The following is a 27,861-nucleotide window of genomic DNA, read 5'->3' on the forward strand; positions in this document are numbered from 1 at the left end:
AACAAATTACCACTTTCACGGCATGTCTACATTTCAGCGGTTTGTTTAGCAGGGTCAAACATAACAGTTTTAGAATAGCTAATCAATATGCAAAACAGTGTGTGTTTGGCCTATCATTGCCACTTAAATCACCAATGAATACACAAGCAGTACAATACATACGAAAGAACCAGACGACGTTTTAAGCGCGATCTGATACGTAAAACTCCCCGCAGACCCAGTGTAAATGTCGCCTCGAGGCACTGTTTAGATTGCACTTTGGTAAGTCATGAATGTGTTAATTTTCGGCAACGGTTTGCTCCAGTTCGGTTCTTTGCATTGTCGCTACCAGAAGCAAGAAAGTAGTGGTGATGTGTACAGCATTATCCATTTCAAACTTTTAAGTACTGATTGTAGCAATGAACGTGTTTTCAGCTGTCTAAAAAGATTCAAACTTGCACGTAATAAACGCAGAAGATGTAAAAAAATGCTACTGGTAAATAACCAAATTGGTTCGAATTTCAATCAAAATGATGTTGCTGAATGGTTAAAATTGCTCATTGAAGCAATATTTTGATTGCTACTAATGTGTTTATATAAATATCTGTGTGTTTCGTGGTGTGGTGTAAAAAATATAATTAGCTCAAAGAACATGATTGTCACAGCCAGCAGTGCGTAGCAAAGAAGAACAAATCGAATGTCAGTTTTCTAGAATAATGCCTATTTTACATTACATTACATGATGTCATAACTTAGCTCTGGTGTATGAACCGGCTAGGACCAATCATACCTTCAAATGATTGCAAACAATTATCGCCCATCATTTCAAGGGGGTGTTTGCTACTGAGGAATTAACAGGACTCAATCTTTTACGTGCACAAAGTGAAGGCAGAGATGGTGCGAATGAAATGAAATCGTAAATCAATTACGTTTAATTTATTGCACCCATTTTTATACCACCTCTAGCACAAAAAAGCAGAACAATTCCTAGGAACACGAGGGAAATACTCGTTCCGGTGTTATGTGTTGCAAGGTAGTGGTATCAAAAACAGGGTTTTCTGTTCAAACTGATCAAACTGTGAAAACTTTGGTACGACTCAAACTGCTCCACCAAGGGCGGATTAAATACAATTTAAAGGATTTACGTTCCAGCGCATCAATCCATCAATCCTGCCTCAAGTTCCGAGAGCGATGACTTGGCTAGCCGAGCGGCTTATATATGGTTTCTGAAGGGTCTGCAATCTTTTCTATAGCGATAACACAGTTATTCGGGGCAAAATTAGCAAAAACAACAAGAAAGATGAAAAACTTTTTCCAAAAGCATCTTTATGTTTTCCTTTTTCACGCTTTGCAAAGTATCGCGAGGGGTATGTTTTATTCCTATTCAAATAGATTATGAGCATCTCACGCGAACTACACTGTTTCCCATGAGGCTTGACCCTCAAAACATGATATTCCCTATCGCGTAACTACGAGGAAGCACCGCAAGCTACACCAATTACATGCTTGCCTTGTTTTTTACGCTCAGAATGGAAAATGATTAATGAAGGGTCTTCTGTAAGGCCAGAAAACAAAAAATAGAGCACATTTTTGATCAATGAAAGGCGCAGATGAAAGGAAAGAAGAACAAAATGATCGAAAAGTAATTTTTATCAAAAACAAAAAGAGGAATTCCATTTGAGAAACACTTTACCATGGCCTGTGGTTAGAGGATTTCACTTTCTTTCTTTTTTTCCTTAAAAGACAAATTATTTCAGAAAACATTCATTGATGATATTTTGAATTTCTTTCTTCAGGTACATGCTTTGATTTTGAAAAGTTCCAAGTTTTTTGATTATTTAAAGTTTTTTTATTTACTTAAAATGGTCATGTGAATGTATGAATTTCAAGGTATCAAAATACACTTATGCAAATGATACTCATTTGAAGCTCCGAAGACTTATGCATAGGTTGTATTGGAGAAATAGTATTAATGCGGACTGCAAAGAAATCGCTTGAATCAAATTTTATGATTTTCAAAAATATTTAATATTCAGTTATTTATCTTATAGTTCATAGTCAATAAATTAGCAACACCGATATACGGACATCTGGATAAATGGTTCACGGATAAACATCGTTCCAGAGTACAATTTAATATGAATTTATGTTGTATTGATGTGTCAAAACAATACAATTTGCTTAAAGAACTTTCAAATTAAGAAAACCGTGTGTCTCCTTTTCCGTATGTCACCGGTACAAAAATTTTACAAAGTATACGATTGCTTTTAATTCGACAGGAAACTATAATTCCTGTGATTATTTTTACATTATTTTACAAACATGTCCAGATCATTTACAATTCGACTTATTTTTTAAAAGCATTTTAAATCAAATCCGCGGTTAACATTTATATTCAACACTTCATTTCGACCCTCGATTGAGTTTATAAGCACTTTTCCCAAGGAATATGCTATACGCGAAAACTCAAGACACGCTAATGTGGTCGATTCCGTACAACAGTTTATATCGGATAATTGCTGTACTGCGTATCTCGGAGACTACCTGTACTCGCATTAAATTGCATTATTCGGCACTACACATTTGTGTTTGCTGCTGACACACTTATGGCCACCTGCAGTCGTCTCGAGACAAAATGGAGAGATATTTTATATTTATTTGTCCACCAAATTGGTATTATTTGCTTATTACCACACTCGTTGCATGGTTGTACGGAGCGTGTAAAGCGGCAGAATCACCCCTCTGCCGACACCAACTGTACAAGATGTATGGAGCGAGGCGTTGAAAGAAAAACAAAAAGCATTACTAAAGTTGGAAGTAGCCGCGGCTTCCGTTTAACTTTATTAGTGCCGTGTAATGCTGCTTAGTAAACAAAGCAATCAGTGAGGTTATTTTTTTATGATGGGCAAGCGAAGTACCCTGCTCACATGAATGTGGTAAACGAACTGGGTTAAAACTGTACGGCTAGCTGGAACACTACGCTCGCCACGTAATTTGAGGCTAACTTCGCTGGAAGGTAGAAGTTTGTTTCGGCAAACTGCACGAAACAAACAGACCAAGTGTGGGATGTGCAATATATTTATGAGCAGAGTAAAAATGAGCAATGCTGAATTGGTATGTATGAATAGGGTGAACTTTGTTTGTGCAGCAGAGATTCGTATACCGAACTATGCAATAAACTCGTGCTTTGCAACGTGAAATGGTGAATGCAATGAAATGGAAGCTACTTTTGTAAAGATAAACAATCATTTCAAATATCCTGTTAGCAATGTTTTGATGATATTTTATATGTACAATCCTGCAATCAAATTTTGGAAAAATAAATTGGATTTAAAATTACAAAAGTTCTTATTTAAAGTTTATATCGGCACTTGAACGCAAAACAAACCAAATAGTAACAAATGTGTCAAAACGTAGGCTTTTTAACTTTTTAAATTCGTCTGGAAAAAAATATAGTTTACCATACCAAAACTTGCCAAATTGGTTTTTTTCCCAAAAAAACTGAACCAACAGTTATATTGGCATTGACATCGATTGTTTTGCAACTGTTTAGGTAGGTTTTTGTGAACCTTATGAAGGAAAAATCATAACTTTGCTCTTTATAATTCTTATTTACAGTTATTTATAAACAATTAGAGCAATTGTATTAAGTTTTTTAGTGAAAAACAGAAAGGTTTTTTGTTGCTGTTGAAAAGCTTTTTGGCAATAATTCGCAAATGTTGCAGCATTTTGTCGCAGTCACGGCCACGCGCCTTATCATGATTTAGTTTATTATCAATTTTAGCTTTAACGACAACATTTGCTTAAACGGTAATAAAATGAAGCCAACGGGTAGCCTGTAAAGTTGCTAAAACTTCCTACGGTTTTACTTATGCTATCGATCTACGATATTTTATGCAATAGCGCACAATACTTGCACTATTTTTTGGGCAAAATTAATGAAAACAGAACAGAAAACAGAAACAGGCAAAACAAAAAAAGAAAGCAGAACAAAAAACATAGCTTGTTCGCATTCTTAATCACATCTATAGTCCCATAATGGTACCTTAACAAACATTAAAGATACCTTAATTACCATGAAGTGCGTAAAAAATACAAAAAAATACAATAAAAACTAGACAGATTTTATCAATCTACTCGTACAAAACTGGGTTTGTAATCATATTATGTTAAACTAGAGAATATATTAAATGTGTTAAGAAACAGCCAGCAGGTTCAAAAATAAACAACGAAGCCAGAGTGATTGTCAAAAACAACCTTCTTTGCACACAACCAGCGATCAAAATTGCACACAAGCAATAGCGAAACAAATCGTCCGTTGGTTGGTGGTGTGTTTTATGCACAAGCAGAAAATAAGTAAACACCAAATATAACCGACCACGGAGCTGGTGATTACTATTCGCCCACGGCTTTAGACATTAATAGTGGTACTCTTCTAGAAAGGAACAGCAAAAACACGAAGTTTTTAAGGTCGGTTCAATTTACGTTTATATTTCTTTACATAATGCATTCCTGCCAGCACTGCTTTGCATGGTTTGTAGACCTAGAAAAGAGCAAGAGCTTGTTAGATGAGCATGAGAAAAATGATAATAATTTCAAATTATCAGCCAAGACGTGCCACTTCAAAGGTGCATACTGATGTTCGTCTCAAAGTGGTGCTTAAGTTTTAATTTGAATTGTAATTACGATCGGTCTCTCGGACCCGTCGGACCCGACCCTGCATCCTACGAGATTCCTCGCGGCAGTACAAACTAGGCTTCAAACTTTATCGATATGTTTTTTTCTTGTAACAACAAACGTATATTAAAAATAATCACGCGACTTTTGTCTTACCCATAAGATGGCAAGATATGCTGGCCCCTAGCATGTGGAACCAATAAGTGTCATCTTAAGAATTCTTTAAAATGTATTCACTCACAGCATTTCGAGGCTTTTGCGTGCAGTATAATCCCGCGAACATTTCTTTAAGAGTTTTGCGACAAAGTTTAGATATGTGTTGGTATACTTGGTTGTGCAAAGATTGAATTTAGCGCTATTGTTGCATTTTATTTGGAAGAATGACGAATGATACAGAGCTAAATGTAGACTAATGTACATAATTTTATTATTTATCTATCGGCTAGCGTTTTGTCAAATTTGCAACAGTACATTTTTAACACATTAACTACGCCTTTGTTCTTTAAAGTTCATAATGGAAATATTTATTCCACTTTAATATGTTAAGTAGAATGCTTAGAACAAGTAATCTTAACCATAGGTTTACCAGATCGAAAATATTATATACTACACAGACGGCGAGTCTCTGGCGGTCAAGGGATGTATTTTTCAAAAGAATCCATTAGCGACCATTTTTTCATCTATTCCAACAGCTTTTGTGCTCATTTTAAATACTTCCTACTCCACCGATTCCTTCCCCGCTTTGCTTTCTGGCATTGTGTGAAGCAGTCCCGCATTGCAATGGCAATATTTGAGCCGTGGATAGTGCAACTTGGCAATTACGCTACGATTACACTCTTTGTTCTTAATGGTGCCAAATTTTGTCTGCATTCTTTTGAAATAATTTTACATTCCTGGCCGCAAGGGATGGGTTTTAATTTATCTTTTCCAGTGTTCTAACCTTGACAAGAGTGACATCCAACCCGGCCAAGCGACATAATCCGATCATGGAACAGACATTATTAGTCATGCAATGACGTAGAGTGTAACCCGATCGAGCCGTTGGTGGCGACAGGGCCGACTTTTTTTTGTAGCAACAACGCAAAACGAATGGACAAGGAGATGACACGATGACCCATACCTTTCTTTCCATGAATGATGGTTGCGTCCATATGCTACTACACGCTTCGGGAAACAGCGAAAATTACACACCCACCATATTCATCCATAACGTGCGTGTTTGATAAGAGGGAAAATAAAACAATCGTATCGCATTACTTGGATGGTGATTGTTCGAATGATGACGAGCAATATCAGTTCAGTATTCGATCTAGCGGCTGTCAAAGATGACCCCCGGCTATGGAGGGCTAATAAATTAGAAAATTGATTTACAACACCCGAAACACCCAAAACCTGATCCGGTGCGATTTTCATGCGTACTAATTTTCCAGAAGAAAATTTTATCGTTCCCAATACCGGGCATAGCAAGGATGATTTATGATTGACCTGGAAAAGGAAATTCGATTTCGGTTCTCGCGAAATGATAACGGCCCGCCAGAAAATGCATGATACAGTACAATTTGAAGCAACCTATCCCTACGATTTCGTGCTGCAAATTAGTGTGTGTCACGTACATGGCGAAATGATATATTTTAGACTAAACATGATGGCTCGTTCCAATTCAATTTAAATATTCTTGGGCGCTCTCATATGCTAGTATTACGAAAGGGTGACTGAACTAAGTCGTTTTTAGCGCTACGCATTGATGAGTTCGTTTGAGCAATTTAGTTAGACGCTTAACTGGCGAATATGGTAACCATTTGTATTTTTTTAATACACTCGACATGAATAAAAACCCCTCATGATCAATTCGACGACTAACGCATGAGAAGAACGAGCAGAATAATGCATATTTACGCAGTACAGTAAATACAAGTTATTGGAAAAAACAAAGCTGATGTTACTTAAACGCAGCTATACTTAAGTACGATATATAAAGCACAAGCTGATTGAGCTTGTTTGTCATATCGTGCACCTAGACGAACTAAAAACATAAACAAGCAACTTTTTACCTAAAAACAGACTTGATACACTTAATACTTTGATACACATGGTATGATGTATATTTTCATTTAATCTTTGTTTTAATCTGTTCTTTGGCCAAAAACGGGTTTTGTTGAATGCTGTGCCCCTCACTTTTCTACGCTAGTATGATTACGAGCTGCAAGGTTTGCAGGAAAAAAGGTTATCTATTCCGAATGAAAAGATGGTTTTTATTCAGCTGTTAATACTTAGTTGTTGGTAAACTGTTTTAACTTTTAAAAATGTCTCAATATACAACTACATTTTATACATCTCTTATTACTCTCTATGACTGGACGGCGAACTGTCTACGGCCACAATGATCCACTTAGTTCGATGAGTAGGGCATTTAATGAGGTGAATCTTTTGTTCGATTTCTGCAATACGTTCCAATCTTTCAAAAATAGCTGAAAACATGGGTTTTAACGGTGTACACATCTCTATGTGATTGATACGTGATGTCCTACCTTACATTAGATTAGAAACTAAGATCATTCTCCGGGATCCTTGTTATCCATTGAATGTAACGAACAAATAAATAAATAAATAAATTATTCCCCATTTATTTATTTATTAACCTCAAATGGCAAATGGCTGATGGTGATGGATAGGCAAAAAAAATGTTCGTATATTAAAAAACTGTTTGGTTAATTTTGGTAATAATAATAATGATAATAATAATAATAGTAATAGTAATAGTAATAGTAATAGTAATAGTAATAGTAATAGTAATAATAATAATAATAATAATGATAATAATAATAATAGTATTAGTAATAGTAATAATAATAATAATAATAATAATAATTATAATAATAATAATAATAATAAAAATAATAATAATAATAATAATAATAATAATAATAATAATAATAATAATAATAATAATAATAATAATAATAATAATAATAATAATAATAATAATAATAATAATAATAATAACAATAATAATTATAACAATAGTAGTAGTAGTAATAGAGGTAGTAGTAGTAGTAGTAGTAGTAGTAGTAGTAGTAGTAGTAGTAGTAGTAGTAGTAGTAGTAGTAGTAGTAGTAGTAGTAGTAGTAGTAGTAGTAGTAGTAATAATAATAATAGTAATAATAATAATAATAATAATAATAATAATAATAATAATAATAATAATAATAATAATAATAATAATACTTTCATAATGCTGAACTTTTAATGTTTAGCCAAATAATGCAATAATGAGACTACCCCGAGATTTTAACACCACAAAAATGGAATTGGAAGAGATTTAAGTATACAATATTGGAAGAGATTGGAGATTGGAACAGATCGATATAAAAAGGCAATAAAAATGCACGGAATAGGTCAGCATATTGTCTTTTGTTAAACAATATAATTTAAAGCAGACTTGTGTCAAAATCATCTGTTTGGCGGGAAACTTGCTAACCTGAAAATTCCTTTTGCGGTTCGCGATATCTAACTCGAAAATCGATGGTAAAGGTGTTCCATTTCAAATATAGACTTGATCAATCATAACTTCATAGCGTCACGGGCCGCATACAGAACCCTCAGGAGGCCGCGGGCTGCCAGTTTGACATACCTGATTTAAAGAATTGATAACGTTCATAAGTGTCGTATACATAATCTTCACTCTACCCTGTAGCTATTAAGTAAAAGTGTAGCATTAGAAAACTATTTTCCATTCGCATTTTCACTATCACAAAATTGATGCAGGTGTCAAAAAGCCAGCGAAAAGAAATATTGTCCCGTCTGCACATTTTCCAGCTCAATCAATTTCCGGGTTTTCCACTTCTTTCCGCCATATTTCGCTAGGAGCAATTTTATGAACGACAATCTCGAAACGAATGCAATGAGATTTCTTCATACCGCTTAAGCTGTGCAGCAAGAATCACGGTTTGTGTGGCTCTTTGCTGCACTTTAGCTTCGAGCGAGTCATTTGCACCACCAGCGTCATCATCTAGCGAAAACCGTCCGGTTGGGCATCAACCAAGTTCCATTTCCGCCAGAAGTGGAATCTGGTAAGTTTTTCAATTTTGAACTTTTTTACTCCTACTTCCTACCACCAACGCTGCGTGAAATGATGGATGGCCACGAGTAGCCCACGGTTGTAACCGATCCGAAGGGCAACACAATCGCAGCATAAATCCCTGCGCTGGGACGGAAGCATTCGTTTGAAACTGAATAAGTATATGAGAATTCACGTACTTTCCTTTCCCAACAGCATCTTTCACTACACACTCACATACAGACACTTTTTATATCACTTGTAAAAGTCCTTCGTAGCTAGTGTGCTGTCTCATGTTGCTTCTCAAAGGAATTGGTGAGTACGTGTTGATAGCGCAAAGTGAGTAGTTGATCAATTTATCCATTTCGGATCGAACGAATGACGCGCTATATTGCCCATGGATGTGACTGCAATGCAAGGAACAGGTATTCCCAACAGTCTCTTTTGAGGTTAGTCTTTTGTAGAAGTTACCCGTCACGTAGCTTTCACGCTTGCTCCCATTGGGGTTTGTTCCTTGAATTCAAATTCGAATGTGAGGATAAGCAAGGGTTGTACATATACTTGCTTTAGCATGATTAACTTCACACGAAAACATGGTTTGCTAGATACAACACAACGCAACGAATTGGCATTGCAACCGTCATTTAACCCTACCAGTCATACCATCATTTAAATTTTCTTAAGCTTAAGAGTTTGTTAAGTTTAGTCCAGGTTAAAAAACTATTTAAAAAAAAAACAAGAAAAATATGTATGACATACTTGTAACATTGCTACTTGGGAGTCCTTGGGAGTTCGTATACCGTTACGATTCAAATTACGAGCAGCTTCCAACTCCGGACATTCATGATGTTTTAATTTAATTTCTTCATATTTTGTCAATTAATTAAAAATATGTCTGGCCTCAAGTAGGCTCTGTTGTCATAGTAAATAAATGTATTCTACAGATTTGCTTAAAGCATACGCCGGTGTAATTTCATCGAAATCTGGTTCAGATACATTTTAATACATCAGAGTTCATTGTAGAGGTTTATCAACGTCAAAGGAACAGTGTTTTATCAAATGGTGCTTGCATTTTTATTATAACACGTTTTTAATTCTGTCCGGAATTCGCAAGATATTTTTTTACTTTATTTGAAAGTCAGGACAGCCGAAGAAAATTGTGATTAATTGCAAAAAATAATACTCCTTGACAAAAATGTCCTATGTGTCCGTAAATCGATGCAATACGGTATAACAATTAAAATTAGTATCAAATATTAAACAGCCTCAATAAACCCCACTTTTATGACCAAAATACCAACTAAAGAGAAAAAAATCAAACTAAATACTGAAAGTCGTATACAACTTTTAACCTGTGGTGAAACCAGCTTATCAATCAATTTAAAGAAACAATGATTGCTCATTCGTAATTCAGTGCAATCAACATAGTTACATTCTTTAGTAACAGACTTGGTTGAATAGGATGAAGATAAAATACACCGAAAGTAGTTCTTGATTATACACACCGGAGATTAGTTAATTAGGTATCTGCTACTTACTTACAGGTAAGTGCATTGTTGCTCAAGTTTAAAAAAAAGCTTTTGCTTATATTTGAAAATATTATTTGATATTTTTTAACAGTTTTTGAGAAGTGAATTTTTGTACTGAAATTTCATACATACATGCGTCCACCATTATTTTTGGGAGGTTTATTTACTGTATGCATCAAAGAAGAGGTGGAAATGTTTTCAAATGAATCACTGTTGCCAAATGTTGTGAATATAACTACAATTGCACATAATTTATTTTAATTTATTTGCAATATCCAAATGGCAACGCGGCAACTGTAGCTGTATTTTTATCGTACAATCTCGGAACCAGCAAAGCCTTTTATCATATAACAAAATCGTGCTGACTGAAAACAACCCCAAAGACCCGCGTATTCTCAAAGAGCGTTCTTAACTGATTGTCATTTTTATTGACAAGCACCAGCTGTATGGAAGTGTTGTTGAAGGCCACAGCCGACTAATGTCTCATTTTGCCTCTATTCTCGAGCGTCGTCGCAGCATGCCGTTGGAATAACAGCAAAGGATTCTCTGTCAACACTTTGGCGACTGTCGCAGATGCCGCGTTGAAGTGGCCGAACAATTTAATTCGATTTTTCAATTTGATAAACTTTATGAATAGCATCCATCAGTTTACTTACAGCCCAATTGAACGTGTTGAGAGTGAACGACAACTGGGAACATAATTTCGTTTAATACATTGAACAGACCCCCAAAATCAAAGGTTCTAAGAAATGCGCGACTAATTCGTTTAATTCGCTCCAACACGAATCAAGGGCCTACACTACCGAAGCCGGTTAGGCATTATGTTGGTGAGCAGCATGTTTATATGCTTGTTTACTACTTTTTGTTGGTTGATGGTATGATCAACCGTGAACGAAATAGCACGGACCTGTTAATAAACAATTATTTGCATTCGTTCTAGTTTCTGCGTTCAAACAAACGTGAATTTTAATTGAATCCCTTTTTACAGTTGGCCTAACCTTTGTAAAATTTGGCATCATCGTAGTGTTTTGATGGTTTCAGTTTTTTGTTTTAAGTGACCACAATAAATCTTGAAGATCTGTGTATAATTTTAATCCATTTTGTATGCAGTAAGGGTAAGTTAAACGACAACCGAATTAACATAAATTAATACCACCCAAAAGTTTATTATGTTCTGCCAAGTGTGGCCCCAGTATTTTTTAAATACTGCTTTGTTGCATTGCTTTTTTGTATGAGACGATGGGCGATCTAGACTCAATTAGTAGAACAGGGCGAAACCCCCCAACGACCCATGGCATGAGTTATCCAGATTTCACGAAACGTCTAGCTTACACATTTCTGCAAGTGGCATCATCGCAGCCAAACATTCGCTTAAGCTTGCCTACGAATCATCCGTCTCTTGTGATGTTACGATAAAAGCACTGTCAAGCATGGTGTAAGAGAAGTGTCTACAATGACATGAAAATTGTCCGGTAAAAATGAAACAACGAATGGTATGGAACCCTTTTAATTCGAAGGTCCTCATTTACCTTCGCCTGACAGATAAGGCTTCAAAGGAAGGAACAGTGATGGCGACAGGCCTGCCAGAGAGTCGCGTATTACACACCATTAACACAACAACTGGACCGGGGTAGTATCTCTTGCTCGCTAATTAAATTATTCATTCCATAACCAGCAACAAACGGCATGGGGCCGCAATAGATCACAAAAATTGAATTATAGCTAATGGCAAATGATAGATAGGTCTTGCTCTGCATTGCAAAGCATTGAATTTCAATTTAACTTTTGTGTCACAGTATTTATCAACGGTTGTTTGTACAATATATAATCAAATCAACTGATACAGGCATTCCAAAATTTCCAAATTCGTTTGGAGCGGGGGGGGGGGGGGGGTTTGGAGGAGGAGATTGACAGTGATAAAAAACACGCACACGTTTTTGAAGTCGTTTCAATCTTTGACTTTCATTGGCGAGCATCAAAGAAATAAATGAAACTTCAACAGAAACCGTTTCTAGCTTACGCTTCATCAAGCACATGATTCTTTAAATCGTGTATCCATACGATTATCCTCATAAATAAATACACTGACCATTTATTTAGTTCACAAGAATAACTGTACGCCATCCATTAAACGGCGCGTGACATGGTTTTTTTTCAGTCGCAAATACGGTTATTCATAGAATCGTAGCCGTTTTGTGAAAAGTACTGTAACATAAAATGTGCTTTTTACATGGTTCTTCAAAGAACATGACAAACCTCTAAAAACGTTGCATTTTGAGTAAAAATGATGCAAAATTATTATAATTCACTTCACTCTTGAAAAGCCACGTATTTAATTATAACATACTCTAACATTAAAATAATTTAAGCATTTATTGGGGCGGTCCCGTGGTACACAGTTTGTTAATAACATACCCGTCGTGGGCTCAAGCCTAGAATGTATGTAATATGAAAATGACAAAAAACGAAACAACAACCACTCACCTTGGTACCTGGCTTTGTACTTTATGTATGGCAAATTAATACTTTGCGTAGTACGTTTTAGCTGCTCTTAAAATAAAAACCCCCAACTTCCACTGTACAAACCAATAACTCTCATCTATTCACTGTAATTCAACGGTGTGGTACACACAATTAACAAGGAAAATGCCATCATGTACTGCTGGTGCAGTGTGCGAATACGAAACACAAACCAACACACACGCACAAGGACGACTTACACTAGAGAAATCTTGTCTGAAGGATGCGTACTAGTGTGCTAAACACAGTGACCAATCATTCTCATTCTCTGCTATGTTAGTCGCACAAACAAAACGGACGTACACACATACACACATACACACCAACAATCACTCATCTTCGAGTGAATTTCAGCGTGAAAATTTGATTTCTTTCGATAATACACAATTCAGATGCACTTCACTGACGTGAACGGTTTCTGCACTAATTACAGACTTTGGCGTGACAACAGTGGCATACTTGGATCCGCATTCCAATGCCAACTATATCACACTCACGACGGTTGCATTGGAAATGGGCCTGGGTGATGGAAATTTCGAATGGCTGTAACGGCTACCAACCAGCACGCACTCGCGATACTCAGCACAAATGGCGTGTACGTGTGTGATAGCCTCCACTCTTGGGGACTGCCGTCACGAAACTGAGACCATCGCAGCGAACCAGCGGCTCCAAAGGCCAGCATCCAATTGCGACGGAAAGACAGCCCGGTTCGCCATACGCATGCTCACCACATTTCTCCTACGCGACTACAATAAAGCCGATGAATGAAAGCGTTCACTTCACAGTGCACAGCATCGGCAGCGTGGCGGGAAACGGAGCAAGCACTGTGCACACGTGGTGGATACGGAGGCTTGTAAGCGGCTGTTCTTGCGGAGTTCTCTAGCCTCGAGCAAAAGAAATATTCATGCGACTGGTTGGTTTGCTGCTAGCCTTCACCTTGCAACAGGATGCAGGTTTGAAATGTGTGATTTCCTCGCAATGTGCAATGACTGCACCTCCCTTGCACACCTGTTGCTGGCTAAGTGAGCAAGCCAACCCCCGGCATTGCCGTGATTGTCGCCGTCGCCTTGCACGGGGTGGTTATTGAGTTAGAGGTAAATTAGTATCGCGCCGCCATCGCTAACGAGGCGACCATCATCGGAACCAACGTGCATACCGACTTCATATACTGGCGGCAACTGCTCTTGTAGGCAACGAGCCGAGGAAAGGAAATTGGTTTTGCATACGAAATTAGCCGCCAATCGGCCGGGCGTACCTCAAAAACCGCCCACACTCGCGGACGGTTATTGTTTGGAGCGTGGAACAACAATTGGTGCCTATAATTTGACATCGACTCCGACTAACCTTTGACACACCATCGCGTTAGCGTGCATCTCGTGCGGCAGACTTTGAGGAGTGGATGTGTTTGCACCATGTTGGGAGCACATTTCAATAGCTATAGACATAATCAATAGCATGGATAAAATATTAACGGCAGAACACGACAACGAAGCTTAGAAAATATCGCTTTTGGAGATAGGGGCTGCAAGCTTTTCGGATTTTATTCATTTAAACGCAGCACAAGGTAACCATGTTTGGGTGCATAACACAATTTATTTAGCAAAGAAAAGCAATTCTTTCGTATCTATTGGTCATAAGCTTAAAAGAGTGGTAGCATGTCACTAAATTAAACTGGTAGTGGTGGCGGTGGTGGTGGTGGTGGTGGTGGTGGTGGTGGTGGTGGTGGTGGTGGTGGTTGTATTGTGGCTATTGAAATGGTTTATGCGACAAACTTTGCCCAGTGATGGAATTTGCTTAATGAACATCACCTGAACGAAGTTAGTCGCATAACGATGTGTAGACTCGTCTGTACTTCTTCGTCGATATAGCACTGTTTGATCAAAGTAACACTCGCCCATCGGCTTGAACTTGAACGATCCTCGCTGCTAATGGATATGTCGACATTAAAGTACAACTACTGTGATATGATCTATAACTCAGATCACAGCAGAAGTTCCTTCAATACTGACACCCTAGTTCCTTACTTTACTTTCTAACTTAAAAAAACGATACACACGCACACGCACAGATATACGATTTCAACTTCAAGCACTGTCCTGCACGTTGCACCTCGTCTCGTTCCATCGGTGCCTGAAAGTGCAAAGTTAGTAGGTAACTACTGCTGTGATATGGGCGATAACGCTTTACTGTTCACATATCACACCGGGAGTTCCTTCAGACTTCAAACACTTGATAATCTCTCTCTTCCTTTCTCTCTCTCTCTCTCTCTGTCTCAAACCAACCTATTCTTTCTTCTCTACACGCACTGGTCTTTTTCTTGTTTTGCACTGACGATTTTTTCAACGATTTAGGGTACGAGTGTTCGGTCTAGTCACTTTTTGTCAATTCAATCACAAGCGACTACTCCGACATTCGCCCTAATCCGTGAGCCGGGACGTGAAACAATGAACCTCACACGATCGTCACGTACTGTACTCGATCTCCAGAAACACACTGACTCAACTATCGGTGATCGGTGTTCGGCTTTCTTCTGCTGGTCGGAGGTGCTGTTGCAATACTGTTCAACCATCAACTGATAGCATAAGCATAATTGCCCTCACCTTATATATGTGACCAATTTCAATATCCAGGCTAGCAAATCCATCCAGCGCCGCGCACCCGGTTGCTGTCGTTAACCGGCCGGACATTCCTCCCCCCTCCCCCCACGAACTGGAGGGTACATGCCCGGGTACGGGGTAAAACTGATGACACTATAGGAGCAGTCGGTTTTGACCGTTGGCAGTTTCGTCAAGGTAGTTTTTCATCAACACAAAACACTAGATAGAACCACGGCCCAACCAGGGGTTCACCAACAGCTCTGATTATGACAAAACTGCTACCGTTGCAAGTTACTGTCGCTTCTTCTTAATGTTTCTGTAACCGTTGGTGGTAGTTGGTAGTAAAGAAGGAAGCTCACTGCCCACTTTTTGTATGTTGTCCCTCCCTTATACAAGGCGTCGACACATTGGGGTAGAAATAAAACGTCCGTTAAACTCATGGCTGCACAGCCATGGGGGAACGCAGGGTAGGCGCAGCCTATGCGTTTGTACGGCGCATAAAAACACGTAAAGCTGAATGTGTTCAAAACGGCTACAGGTAGCGGCCGTGCATTTCTGTCGCGAAATGGTAAATGTTTTAATTCCACCACGCTCGGTTTTTAAAATCAACGCTTACTGCGCGTAAAGGGGTAGGTAGTGCCAACAGCCTTAGCTGAGGTAAGCTTATTTTTCTGCAGAATTGTTTTGCACCCATCGCAGTAGGTCAGTAGGGATAATTGTTTTAATTTGTACGATGGTGTTTTAGCTGCATTCTCAGTTTTAATGCACTGGTTGACCCAAATCGTAATGGGCGTTTCTAACGAACTTTTCCTACACTCTTTAAATAAAGTAGCGCGTTAACTGTATCGTATAAAATGCATTTTTTTCAATGTACCCTAAATGTTAGAACACCCCAAAAGGCAACCGAAGGCATGCATAGTACATTGTAGTTTTATGCTATTCGATCGAGGCATCTTAGGCCAAACAGCTTAATTTTCCAAAGCTTACTTAGGGAGTTTAAAAACACACTTCTTTCTTCGTAATTAGCACCATGTGCTGCGCAATTATCTAATCTGGCACAGCAAAGGGAAATAGCATCACCGAAGGTCGTCCGAAAAAGTTGTGAAATTTATTCCCTCGAGTGTCGTCTTCGAATGTGTCTGAAATAGAAATGTGCTAAAAAAAGAGTCCACAGTGTTAAGATGAAGTAAAATGCAGCTCACCCATCACTGTGTGCGTGATTCTCAAGTGGGCCAACTTTTGAGGTCTGATTTTGACAGCTAAGTAAAACGCTTTGTCCCGAACTTACACACCATTCTCCAAAGGGATGCAAGTTAAAGACGAATATTTCGGTGGTGTACAGTTCGAGCTTTGCCGTATAGCAAAATCCGACCAAGGAACCACCAGTTCGGCCGTTACACAGCGTTATGCTTGTGGAGTTCCCATTCAATGCTTCTTGGCAGCTGAAAGTAAACCATACGCCTTCCTCTGCTGGCTTAATTTGTCTTTGGAGGATAGCTGTGGAATAGCTTCATTCCCAAAAACATCCTTTGTGTAGTTTTCGTTTTAAAAAGTACGCCGTCCTACCTGTCCTCCTGGGAGGTAACGTAAAAGTTTTTTCCCCCATTTTGTCCCCTCTTTCTGCCGGCCAATGTATAGAGTGTGCCGCAAATCTAGCAGCTTTCCTTATCATATAGTATCCATTTTCATGTGCGGGACGGATATTTTGTTGCATAAAGTACAATTACGCTGCACATGAAAGTAAGCATGCTAGCGAGCGGACGACCGAGCGTTCAAAGTTCGTCCGTCGTCCATCGTGAACGTCCCATCATCATGTCGGTTCGGTGTAATACTTTTGCGTAAACATCACAACCAGTGAGCAGAATTGTAAAGTAATCGCTACACTCCCGTACGAGCAGCCTGAGCTATCCATTTAAGCAACGCGCTGTGACGTTTGGCAAAGCATAAATCTGCGATGCTACGTTTAGAATGAAGGGCAACACCACATCCTGGAATGGTGAACGTGAAAGAGAATAGGAGTGGCCAGAGGCACAACATGGAATTTTAGTTTCCATTCCAGCAAGCGTCCCTTGCCGTTCATTAGAATATGTGTCGTTGTACCCAGCGCAAGACTTGAACGAAAGTTTCTTCTCAAACGAAAACTTTCACGTTGAATGGGCTTATCGTAAGACTTTAACGTGTATGTAGATAACAAGAGCAATCAATAAATTACCGATACAATATGTTTTTTTGTTGATTTTTTTACGATTTTTTTATGTCACAGATAAATCTACATGTGCTATTAAAATTATGTCATTCGGACAAGCATACAAGTTGCAGTTAGAATTATATGAGTTTCTGAATTATTGATACTAACATGCCCTTCATGAGTTGAAACCCCGTATGGACCAAGCTCCTCCCCACCCCCTTCCTCCGTTATATTCATAGGATTATCTTGCTATCAGTAAATCAATGCCGAACTTTAACACTAGCTTTACAGAACCCGCCAATTTGACGGAATTTAAACTTTGAAGTGAAATACTAAAAATACCTTTCAACCTTTCAAATAGTTTGATTTTTACTATTCGTAAATTTATCATTACATGCTATGAGTTTGTAGCATGAGTATTATTTTCATAACTTTCATAGATTTTCAGATACATATGTGATATAACTATCTCTACGGAGCCCGTCAAATTGACGGGTGGGTTGATTAGATTAAGGTTATGTAGTTAAGTTGTAACATTTTTCATTAAAAGTAAATGTAGGAATGAAAGAGAACAATAATCCACTTATTATCTTAAGCAAATCTTGATAAATGATTTAAATAAAGTGGCCTCAATCGGAATTGATGATCAACTTATTCCTCGTGTGTTTCGAAACTCCCGCAGACATCGGTCAAAATGTTGCATCGAAAAGATATCGGTTCATGTGTTCGTTGAAACAATAACGACTGTTACAATAAATTAGCATTATGCATACATTTTTTATGGAAACTAAAACATGTTAAAGGATTCTAAATTTTAGTAAAATAGGAGTTTTCATGATTTTAACCAATCGAAATACGTATGTTTATCCATCCGTCAAATTGGCGGGTGTCTGTAGAGATAGGTATATAAGAGACGCCCGTAAACCTAGTGTTAAATAAAGTCGCAATAAAGCTATATAGATAAAAGTGCCAGCCAAAAATACTAGTTTGTTATCTTCTTCTTCTATTTGGCGTAAAGTGCAACGCGGACATGCCCGGCCTATACAGGCTTTCGAGACTTAATTCATTACCACTCAACCGGATAGTCAATTTTTGGCTACGGAGGGACGGTCCATTGTAGGCTTGAACCCATGACGGGCATGTCATTGAGTCGTACGAGTTGACGACTGTACCACGGAACTGTCCATCCTTTTCAGAAATTTTTACTTTACTTTTGTTATAGAAAAGCATTCAATTCAGCATTGGTTTAGTATCCAACATAAATTAAAAAAAACATGTAGAGTCCCACGAGTCGTTTAGAGAAGCGCGAACAAATACGAACAAACGCGCACATGTTAGAACAGTACATAGCTCGCTTTTCGTTCTAACACTGTAGAGAAATACCGCTTCCGTTTGTGATAATTATATAGTATAACAACATAATGATGATAAGTACCGGTCAGTCGTATGTTTTCTTTTTATTCTTCTTCTCCATGTCTTAGAATGTCGCCCAGGTTGTTGTCGATCAATTCGGCAGTACGTTTATACGTTTCATGACATGCCCTTCGATTATCGTTCAGCAGAAACAATGCCCCTCCATAGCGGTTGAGATAAGCCAACGGGTTGACCACGAGTGTAGTAATGCCTTCGGCCCCAATCTTGCTATCTCATCGCTGTACACATCGAATGTACTGATGATGACGTTGATGCTGTTCATTCGATCAGTGGTATAGCATTTGCTCAACATGTTCCGCCAAACGTTCGAGGTGAACAGTGCACAACAGTTCCCAGGCTACCACCATACGCAATGGACGGCGCGCAAACTAATGAGCTAACGCAGTGGCCTTTGGTCGATCGGGAGAGCATCAAAAAGATTACACAGTGGCTCACCACTCAACCGCACCTACCGCAAATTCAAGGTAAGGCTGAGTAGTCCTCGCCCAAGCTTTTTGTCCCGTGGTTCTGCTACTGATCTACAACAGCTACTTGGATGTGAATTCAAATGGGACGCTTTTTTGATTTCTGCTTTTTCAACCTTTTTTTGCTTTGCAGAACACGAAATCGCCCAGTTCCTGCATGCAAACTATGGCCACGAAGAAGCAACCCAGCGCACTATCGAGAACTATTACACCCTGCGGACCAACTATCGGGATTGCTTCACCGACCGGGACGTGTTCAACGATGCGATGCAAACGGCACTCAGAATCATGTGAATATTACATTGAGAGTAGTGTAATTATTTAAGCGAGCTGGCACATCACATTCCACGCGGATGTGTCTCTGCTGCTTTATGGTGTCGTAGTATGGTACACACAACGCGCATTTATTTGTTGTGAATTTGTGTGTAAATATTGCATCAAGCAAATCTTACAACCCGGCGAGAAAGAGTGTAGTTGTGCGCTGGTGACGCAGAAGCTTCACAGCATTACGCACAATACACGCCACAGCGTTATCGAACAGAACAGAGCGTGCTTGATTTTAAAGATCTCACGTACACTACCGTAAAGGCGCATTGAAGTAAACGCAATGTTTAATGTTTGCAATGCTTATGTGTGCCATTGGCGTACGAAATTGAGCGAGCATTAACATTCTTAATTGGCATATTTACATCTATTTACATCAGTTTTCTTTCCTTAACTTATCGTTAACGGTATCTTCTGAGTAAAATTTATTTATTTTTTCATGCTTAACGTTAGTAAAAGAAGGGCGGGAAAAGCAAGAGCTCCTCATCGTAATATAAGAAGCAGTAGACTCTTCAACATGTCTGGCTATTGAGTCACTCACAATTCCATCGGTTGCTCTCAAGACATTATTTAGGGTAGAAATGTTAACCTATGAGTTCATTATGACAAAGAAAATCGACCCCCTGGAAGGAGATCTTTTGTGAGAATTAAATACGACAACGTACACAACAAAAAGAAAGCGTTCCGTGGGGTGGGAGGCAATAGTATGTTAGAATTGGTCTCTCGCGTGCTGTTTAATATAATCTTCAATAATATTTTTTTTAAATTGGTAGAGTATAAAAAAAGGCTAATAAATATAATTATTCTTTTTTTTTCTTTAAATGGACCATTTCCCATAGGATGTTCACCATACTGCCAGGAGAAACGAAGGAAGGATATAAAATGGTTTACACACGTTTGCTCACCTCTGATGCGTCCCACTTCAATCATCCGCAGATACTAAAATTGTATGTATTCAATGGATTAGAAACAATTTGGTAAACACCGCACATTCGCCTATAAATTTTTCCTTTTTCTTTAGCATGACCTTGTGTCTCGATTTGTGGGTGAAACTTGAAGGCAATGCAAAGGGGCACATCATGCTGATGGATATGCACGGCATGCACGTTGGCCATATGACCAAAATGAACATGGCAGCGGTAAAGAAGCACATGTTCTATGTACAGGATGCACTCCCCATCAGGCTGAAGCAATTGCACTTCATAAACGTGGTACCGTTCATGAACTGGTTAATGTCACTCGTCCGACCACTTTTGCACAAAGAGGTGGAGGAGATGATCAACATGCATGTAGGTCTGGGCAAACTGCATGAGGACATTCCCATTGAGTGTCTGCCTAATGAGGTTGGCGGTACTGCTGGATCAGTGCAGGAGCTGCATGGTAAGATACTTTACATTCCACTACCACCTGTTCTATCTGAATGGATTTATTTTGCAGATTCGTTCAAGGAGAAACTGTATGCCAACAGCGAATGGTTTAAGGCGACGGAATCCCAAAACTTGGTAGATGAAACGAAACGGCCTCCAAAGCCGAAAAAATTCATGTTCGGGCTTTTTGGGTAATGTCGCGTTTTTTTTTTGAGCATTAACTAATATGTTGGGTATACTAGCCTCCCTCTTTTGGGGATTACTTTTGAGGGAGGTAACGAACTATCAGTACTTTTTTATGGCAATATGAACCTAATCATATAAGACAATTATTGTTAAACTGCAACGGTCGCCAGACTATTACATTTACAGTTTATATTGCATTAAGGTCTGAATCCTTTTTTAAAATATGAAAGGTTAGTATAAGAGGTACTATGTAGAAATTGACAGTGAAAGATTACATTTGTAATCTCGTTCCTAGAGAGAACCATATGTCAGTGAAAAAAATTGTGGGAAAACATTTTCGATGTAAAAATATGTAAAACAAAAGAAGAAAAATCAACCTATTTAGTTTTTTTTACCACTAACTTTCGACAAACCTCAACTCACACCGGAAATGATAAAATAAAAACGTCATATTCTTGATGGTTTTGTAAGACAAGGCTTTTGAGAATAATTAATGTCTTAACATAATGGTTTTTTTTTATTTTCAAATTATATTTTTACAGTTTGTAAAATTGTGTAAGATGATTAAAAGCATGAGACATGTACATATGATCAACAAATATTTTTAAACTACCAATAAAATATATGTACCTGATTTGTAACTTTCCAGTCATGCAATTATAACATTGTTTATTATAAGTTTGCTGCAAAAAAAAGCAAATAATAATAATATTGAGAATATTGAGCTAATTTTATAATTAAAAAATCAATGAGATCGAGAAAAAACTTTAATAAATAGTTAATAAAATATCATTAATATTCCCTAATGAGAAAATACATAAATAAATTTGCATTTTTACATGTTATTTGAAAGGGCTGCTTACCCTACCCGCAAATTTCCGTTAAATGCCTTCTAATCGCCTTGTAATCGCCGGCGAATTGAAGGCGATCAGCAGTGCATTTAGCAGTAATTAAATGCCTTTGAAATATGTCAATGAAAAATTTCGCTTTTAATTTGAAATTTGAAATTGCAACTGTCAAAAGAAAACCTTACAAGTGTCTTCAACACTGCACTGTTGTAGTGTTCCCAGATATGAGCGTGAGATTCGATAGCACGATTTACGTGTTATGTTCTCTTGCGTTAAGCTCTGAGCTATTTCACTTTATTAATGATGGTCTGCATTATTCGGTTGTTAAAGACCAACCCGTTGAAAGGTGTTAATATATCAAACTCATTTCGATAAATCTAATAAAATGAGAAATGAGATACATATTTCTCCCATCCTGATAATGAACGGTGAACAAAGTGTAATTATTATGTTTTTTTAAAAGGTATTATTTTAATTTCGCTTCACATAAATTTTGTTTAAAGTAATTATAGTAAGAAAAAATTAATTTAAAAAGAAATAAACGCAGAAAAAAGATCATAAAAATCTGGATTTGAACACACGCTTTCTCGGTTCGGAACCAAAAGCGTTGTCACTGCTCTATTTGGCAGTTACATTGGCACAGGTGCAAATTCAGTATATAAACAAGCTAAGATGGCGGCAAGCTATCTGTTCTCCTTGAATCAAAAAGTTGAAAGATTTCGAAGAGAACCCGTTACAGCCGTGAAAGTTTCGGTTGAAATCTTTATTCGCCTTCTAAGGCGACTAAGGCCTTAAATGCCTTCTGAATGCCTTCAAAGCCGTTTAATGCTGGTAGGGGTAATTATTATGTTTTTTAAAAAGGTATTATTTTCATTTTGCTTCACAAAAAGTTTGTTTATATTCATTATAGCAAGAAAATATTAATATAAAAAGAAATAAGCACAGAAAAAATATCATAAAAAACCAGGATTTGAACACACGCTTTCTCGGTTCGGAACCAAAAGCGTTGTTACTGCTCTATTTGGCAGTTACATTATTAAGGGTGCAAAACCAGTATATATACAAGCGAAGATGGCGGCAAGCTATCTGTTCTTGTTGAATCAAAATGTTGAAATATTTCGAAAAGAACCCGTTACAGCCTTGAAAGTTTCAGTTGAAATCTTAATTCGCCTTCTAAGGCGACTAAGGCCTTAAATGCCTTCTGAATGCCTTCAAAGCCGTTTAATGCTGGTAGGGTAAATATTATTTTTTAGCTTAGGATTAAACATTATTTGCCGCACTTTTGGGTCGAGTTTTTTAAATAAATTATTGTTGTTTTTGAGCAATACATATTTGAGAGTGTCAAGGTGCATTCGAAAAATTCGTATTGTTTTCATCTGTTTCACGTGTTTCGAATTTCCACCCGACGCGAAAGCCCATAGAGAAAAGTTGCAGTAACCACAATCGCTCATAGATGCTAAACAAATGAACTGAGAGAGTTATGTAAATCTAAGGTGAACGATTATGATCGTCATAGTTTTTGTAATTTTCTATGAGATTAACGCTTGACTGAGTTTGCTATAGCAGTAGTGCAGTACTCTGAAACTGATAAGGAATAAAAAAAGACGTCTTTCTTGTAATATGATTAGTAACGACATAATTTTGAAATAAACATCAAACCGTAATTTGCAATAAAAATCAAAATGAACCCCATGCGCTCCCACTGTGATTCCTTTGACAGTCGTGTCCCAATGTCAAAGTCCGCAGCAAACGTCAACATCTTCCCCGTTGTGTACATTTCTTGTTGCGAAAACACACACATTACGCATTTTCACCGCTAAAATATGCTTTCGAACGTAGCAAAATCGATTGGTCAGCGCAATCTGTTTGGCAAGTTGGTGAGTAATATTGGTGAAAGTTTTCGGAGGTTTGAGTGAAATTAATTTCCCAACGTGGAGTCGGTCAATTACCGTGGAACAGTTGTATATCTACCAACATACCAGCACCCACTCGCCAAAACCATTCTCCTCCACCTCCTTCGTGTAGAGTGATTGCATAATGAAACAGAAAAGGATATTGAACAGTGTACACGATAAGAAATATCAATGATATTCCGGTGTTTCGCCTGTGCACAGAACGACTAACGAATAAGCACAACGATCCAAAATTCGCATAGAAACGTGTAAGAAATAAAAATCCGTGATTCAGCATGGGGTTAACGAAGTGGGTGAATACACTCTTCCGGTCAAGCAAAGCGGCTGCAGCTGCTACTGAAGCAATCAAACCGAAAAACAACTCGCCCAGTGCGATTGGAAATGAAAACAAAGTGGTTAGAGCTATTTAACTGTTAATGCGTGTTAATGCTACCGAATGAATTCATTCAGTACATAGAAGTGCATATCTTTCCTATAATCCTGTGTTCTTTGTCTCTCTCTCTCTCTGCAGAAAACACTTTCAAGCCAGCAGCAGAATGGATTTGCTTCGGAAGCTACGTTCGAGACGCGGGTAAGTAGTACTACACAGCGTAATGCTTAATCATTCACTTGTTTGTGATAGTTTCAATAATGCAATGACCTACCATGCGAATGTTCCGTGTTATTACTCTGAACAACTTAACCTATGAAGGTCGTCTGTTATCAGCTGACAGATGACTGCATCTGTATTGCGTTTTTTTATTTATTCACTAATCAGATGTATTGTGATTAGATCAGTTGATCAAAATTTTTGAAAAATTGGAATTTCAATTGTATTTTCAATTTATTGTTTAAAATAATTAAGTGCATGATACTATTAGCCTAACGAAAGGTTGCCATATAAATAACAGATTTGTACTGTCAATTGTTTTTAACACTTTTCCGTTATTCTCGTCTATGTGTATATTCGTTTTCCCTGTATGTTTGCTACTTGCTCGCAAAACGAATCAGGCCTTTAAGCTGCATAACCTTGAAGAAGGACCTTCGACCAAGGTGACTCTCACCAAAGAGGATGCTCTGAAATACTACGGCCAGATGTACACGATAAGACGCATGGAAACGGCTGCCGGTAACCTGTACAAGGAAAAGGTGATCAGAGGCTTTTGTCATCTGTACTCTGGCCAGGAGGCGTGTGCCGTTGGAATGCGTGCGGCTATGCGTCCCGAGGATTCGTGTATCACCGCGTACCGGTGCCACGGATGGACGTATCTGATGGGTGTGTCTCCCGTGGGCGTACTGGCTGAGCTAACGGGCCGTAGCAGCGGCTGCGCTCGAGGTAAGGGTGGCAGCATGCACATGTACGGTAAGAACTTCTACGGCGGAAATGGCATCGTCGGAGCTCAAGTACCACTAGGTGTCGGTATCGGCTTCGCTGCTAAATACAACGGAACCAAGGGAGCCTGCATTGCGCTGTATGGCGATGGAGCTGCCAACCAGGGTCAGCTGTTTGAGGTGTACAACATGGCAAAGCTGTGGAATGCGCCTTGCATATTCGTCTGCGAGAATAATGGTTACGGAATGGGTACCAGCGCTGAGCGCGCGTCTGCCAACACCAACTACTATACGCGTGGAGACTTTGTGCCCGGTATCTGGGTCGACGGTATGGACGTGTTGGCAGTTCGCGAAGCCACCCGCTTTGCGTTGGAACACACCTCATCCGGCAAGGGACCAATTCTGATGGAAACGGCCACTTACCGTTACTCTGGACATTCCATGTCCGACCCCGGCACTAGCTATCGTTCGCGTGACGAAATCGCCGAAGTAAGACAAACTCGAGATCCGATCACATCGCTACGCGAAAAGATTTTAACGACCGAGCTGGCCACGGTGGAAGAGCTGAAGGAGATTGAAGGCAAGATTCGTGCTGAGGTAGACTCGGCGACAAAGGTGGCCAAGACCGACAGAGAAATCTCCGTCGATGAGCTTACCGCAGATATTTATGCTAATCCAGAAAACCTCACATCCGTACGCAACACAGTGCCCCATGCCGAACTGCAGCACAAGCGGCTTGGACAGGCGGTCAACATGTAAACATCTAAATGACATGGCATGGTTTGCTACGTTAATATGTGTTTCACCACTATCGAAATTTCCGGGCAAGGAAAGAACGAAGCAGTAGATGCAATCTCACGAATAATTTCGATTACGGTAAAATCTGTTCTAAACGTCATATTTTTGTTCGGAATCAGTGATGCCCTGGTCTTAATGATACGGGTATATGCATAGCGATCCAAACAATAATGTTTCTGTTTTTTACATAATGTGAACGAGACAACAACTACAAACGAAAAACGTATTTAATTTTTTGTTCATTACAAACGGGTTGCAAGGCATTTAAGACAAACCATAAAATACATTTGACACTCATATAGTAAATGCGAAGAAAACGTGTTGATTCGATTTAAACGTAACGATACAATATCACAAATCCTGAAATGTATATCAATAAGTATTTTATCCTTAACTATTTGCAAAATGTTTTAACAATAACTTACTTTCTCATTCGTTCTCCCTCCTCGCTATAGAATTTATTTCGAAGCATGAAGCCCCGCCGTACGATTTGATAATCTGCACACCGAATCTGCAACCATCTTTGTAGACGTATACATTATGCACGTTGCTGTAGACTAGCACTTGGCTGTTGACTGTTCCATAGCTTGCCATAAGTGCTGGCACGCTGCATATTAAAGAACCAGGAAACAGGCAGCTAGAAGATATATTTATACTCTGAAGCTTACCAAACATGCACGTATAGAAAGCCGTGTAATTTACGTTGATAATCTGAAGAAAGTTTTAACAGTGGCCAGTATGGCGACACTGTGATGGGAAATCCGGAACCAATGGTCCACTCCGACTCTGGCACTGAAAAATTGAATCTAACTTCAGATCAAACACATGGACCTCCGCAATTTTGAAAGAGTATGGGAGAGTCAGGATCAGTCTAAATAATTTTCAATAATTCCAAACAGGTGTGAATGAAAGTGAAACATACACTGTAAAAATACATGTTTTTTAAGGCATATTCATTTTTGATTTTAGTGTTTTAAAAACCAAGTTCTTAAATTGTTTAGTTTTATTGTTTTTTTTTTTTGTAAATTTTATCTAATATCGTTTCATGTTTCGTTTATTAGATTCATCCAACTACACATATCTCCAGGCATTGTACCATGACGTAACATTTATGGTTTGCTGAACATGGTTACTTGGATCATTTCAAGGCAAAAATCGCCCTAGCAACGAATAGAAACAGGGGATAGCGCAATCTAGAGCGAGAGGTGCATTTGAGACAGTTGGTGCGAATAATGCTCGCCAAAGACACGGAAACGGAACCTTTTGATTCACAATGGCACCTCCTTTATTTGAAGAAAAACTTGCGATGAACGGCTGAGCAAGCGTTGAGAATTAGTTAGCATTTGTTTATGTTTTCTACCGCTACCTAAACCACGGTTCACTTAAGCCTAGGCCACAAGCGAGAAAGAGAAAACACAAGACAAGGAATGAGAGCGAACGAAGCTTGACAGCTGATTGCCACCTTGCGCACTAACACTTGCAAACATTCAAATTCCGTTAGTACAAGGGGTAGGAAGAAGGGCCGAACAGCTCGACAAGCTCCTCGACAAATATGCCATAGGGAAGGACTAAAAAAAGAGCGAGAGGCAACTATTTTGTTCTGTCGCTATGTTCTGCAGACTAGTGATGGGACATTTTCAAGAATATCGTAACGGAACGGAACGAGGTA

At 38.6% G+C, this 27,861-nt stretch overlaps 4 protein-coding genes and 1 long non-coding RNA gene across 11 annotated transcripts in view; 3 read left to right on the forward strand and 2 right to left on the reverse strand.

The window, feature by feature from the left end:
* LOC121591480 overlaps positions 1-13,430 on the reverse strand; it is a 58,715-nt gene extending 45,285 nt beyond the window's left edge. For 3 of the 5 annotated variants that reach the window (XM_041912020.1, XM_041912019.1, XM_041912015.1), the window contains exon 1: positions 12,727-13,430. The gene's annotated coding sequence lies outside the window, so the exon portion shown is untranslated. The remainder of the gene's footprint in view (positions 1-12,726) is intronic. The other 2 variants (XM_041912016.1, XM_041912018.1) reach the window with 2 other exon arrangements.
* LOC121591484 lies at positions 25-19,259 on the forward strand. The gene is made up of 2 exons (XM_041912025.1): positions 25-475; positions 19,029-19,259. Exons 1-2 carry the CDS (start codon positions 269-271, stop codon positions 19,257-19,259), a joined length of 438 nt encoding a protein of 145 aa, XP_041767959.1. The 5' UTR covers positions 25-268.
* On the forward strand, positions 19,238-21,935 carry LOC121591483 (alpha-tocopherol transfer protein-like). The gene is made up of 5 exons (XM_041912024.1): positions 19,238-19,445; positions 19,579-19,735; positions 20,609-20,716; positions 20,791-21,149; positions 21,207-21,935. Exons 1-5 carry the CDS (start codon positions 19,334-19,336, stop codon positions 21,329-21,331), a joined length of 861 nt encoding a protein of 286 aa, XP_041767958.1. The 5' UTR covers positions 19,238-19,333; the 3' UTR covers positions 21,332-21,935.
* A 1,981-nt stretch (positions 21,936-23,916) lies between these two features.
* Positions 23,917-26,504, forward strand: LOC121592383 (probable pyruvate dehydrogenase E1 component subunit alpha, mitochondrial). Of its 2 annotated transcripts, none has more exons than XM_041913788.1 (3): positions 23,917-24,047; positions 24,595-24,654; positions 25,074-26,504. In XM_041913788.1, exons 1-3 carry the CDS (start codon positions 23,994-23,996, stop codon positions 26,151-26,153), a joined length of 1,194 nt encoding a protein of 397 aa, XP_041769722.1. In that variant the 5' UTR covers positions 23,917-23,993; the 3' UTR covers positions 26,154-26,504. The 2 variants fall into 2 exon arrangements, with proteins under 2 accessions (XP_041769722.1, XP_041769721.1); XM_041913787.1 differs by lacking the exon at positions 23,917-24,047 and adding an exon at positions 24,068-24,478.
* Positions 26,402-27,562, reverse strand: LOC121592384. 2 transcript variants are annotated; one of them, XR_006004663.1, is made up of 3 exons: positions 26,895-27,562; positions 26,618-26,829; positions 26,402-26,552 (listed from the first exon to the last, which is right to left on the reverse strand). It is a non-coding gene; the product is annotated as an uncharacterized LOC121592384 (long non-coding RNA). The 2 variants fall into 2 exon arrangements; XR_006004664.1 differs by having other exon boundaries at positions 26,618-26,799; positions 26,861-27,562.
* Between the last annotated feature and the right edge of the window lie 299 nt (positions 27,563-27,861).

The sequence above is a fragment of the Anopheles merus genome, chromosome 2L (genome assembly GCF_017562075.2).
Source record: "Anopheles merus strain MAF chromosome 2L, AmerM5.1, whole genome shotgun sequence".
Taxonomy (NCBI): domain Eukaryota; kingdom Metazoa; phylum Arthropoda; class Insecta; order Diptera; family Culicidae; genus Anopheles; species Anopheles merus.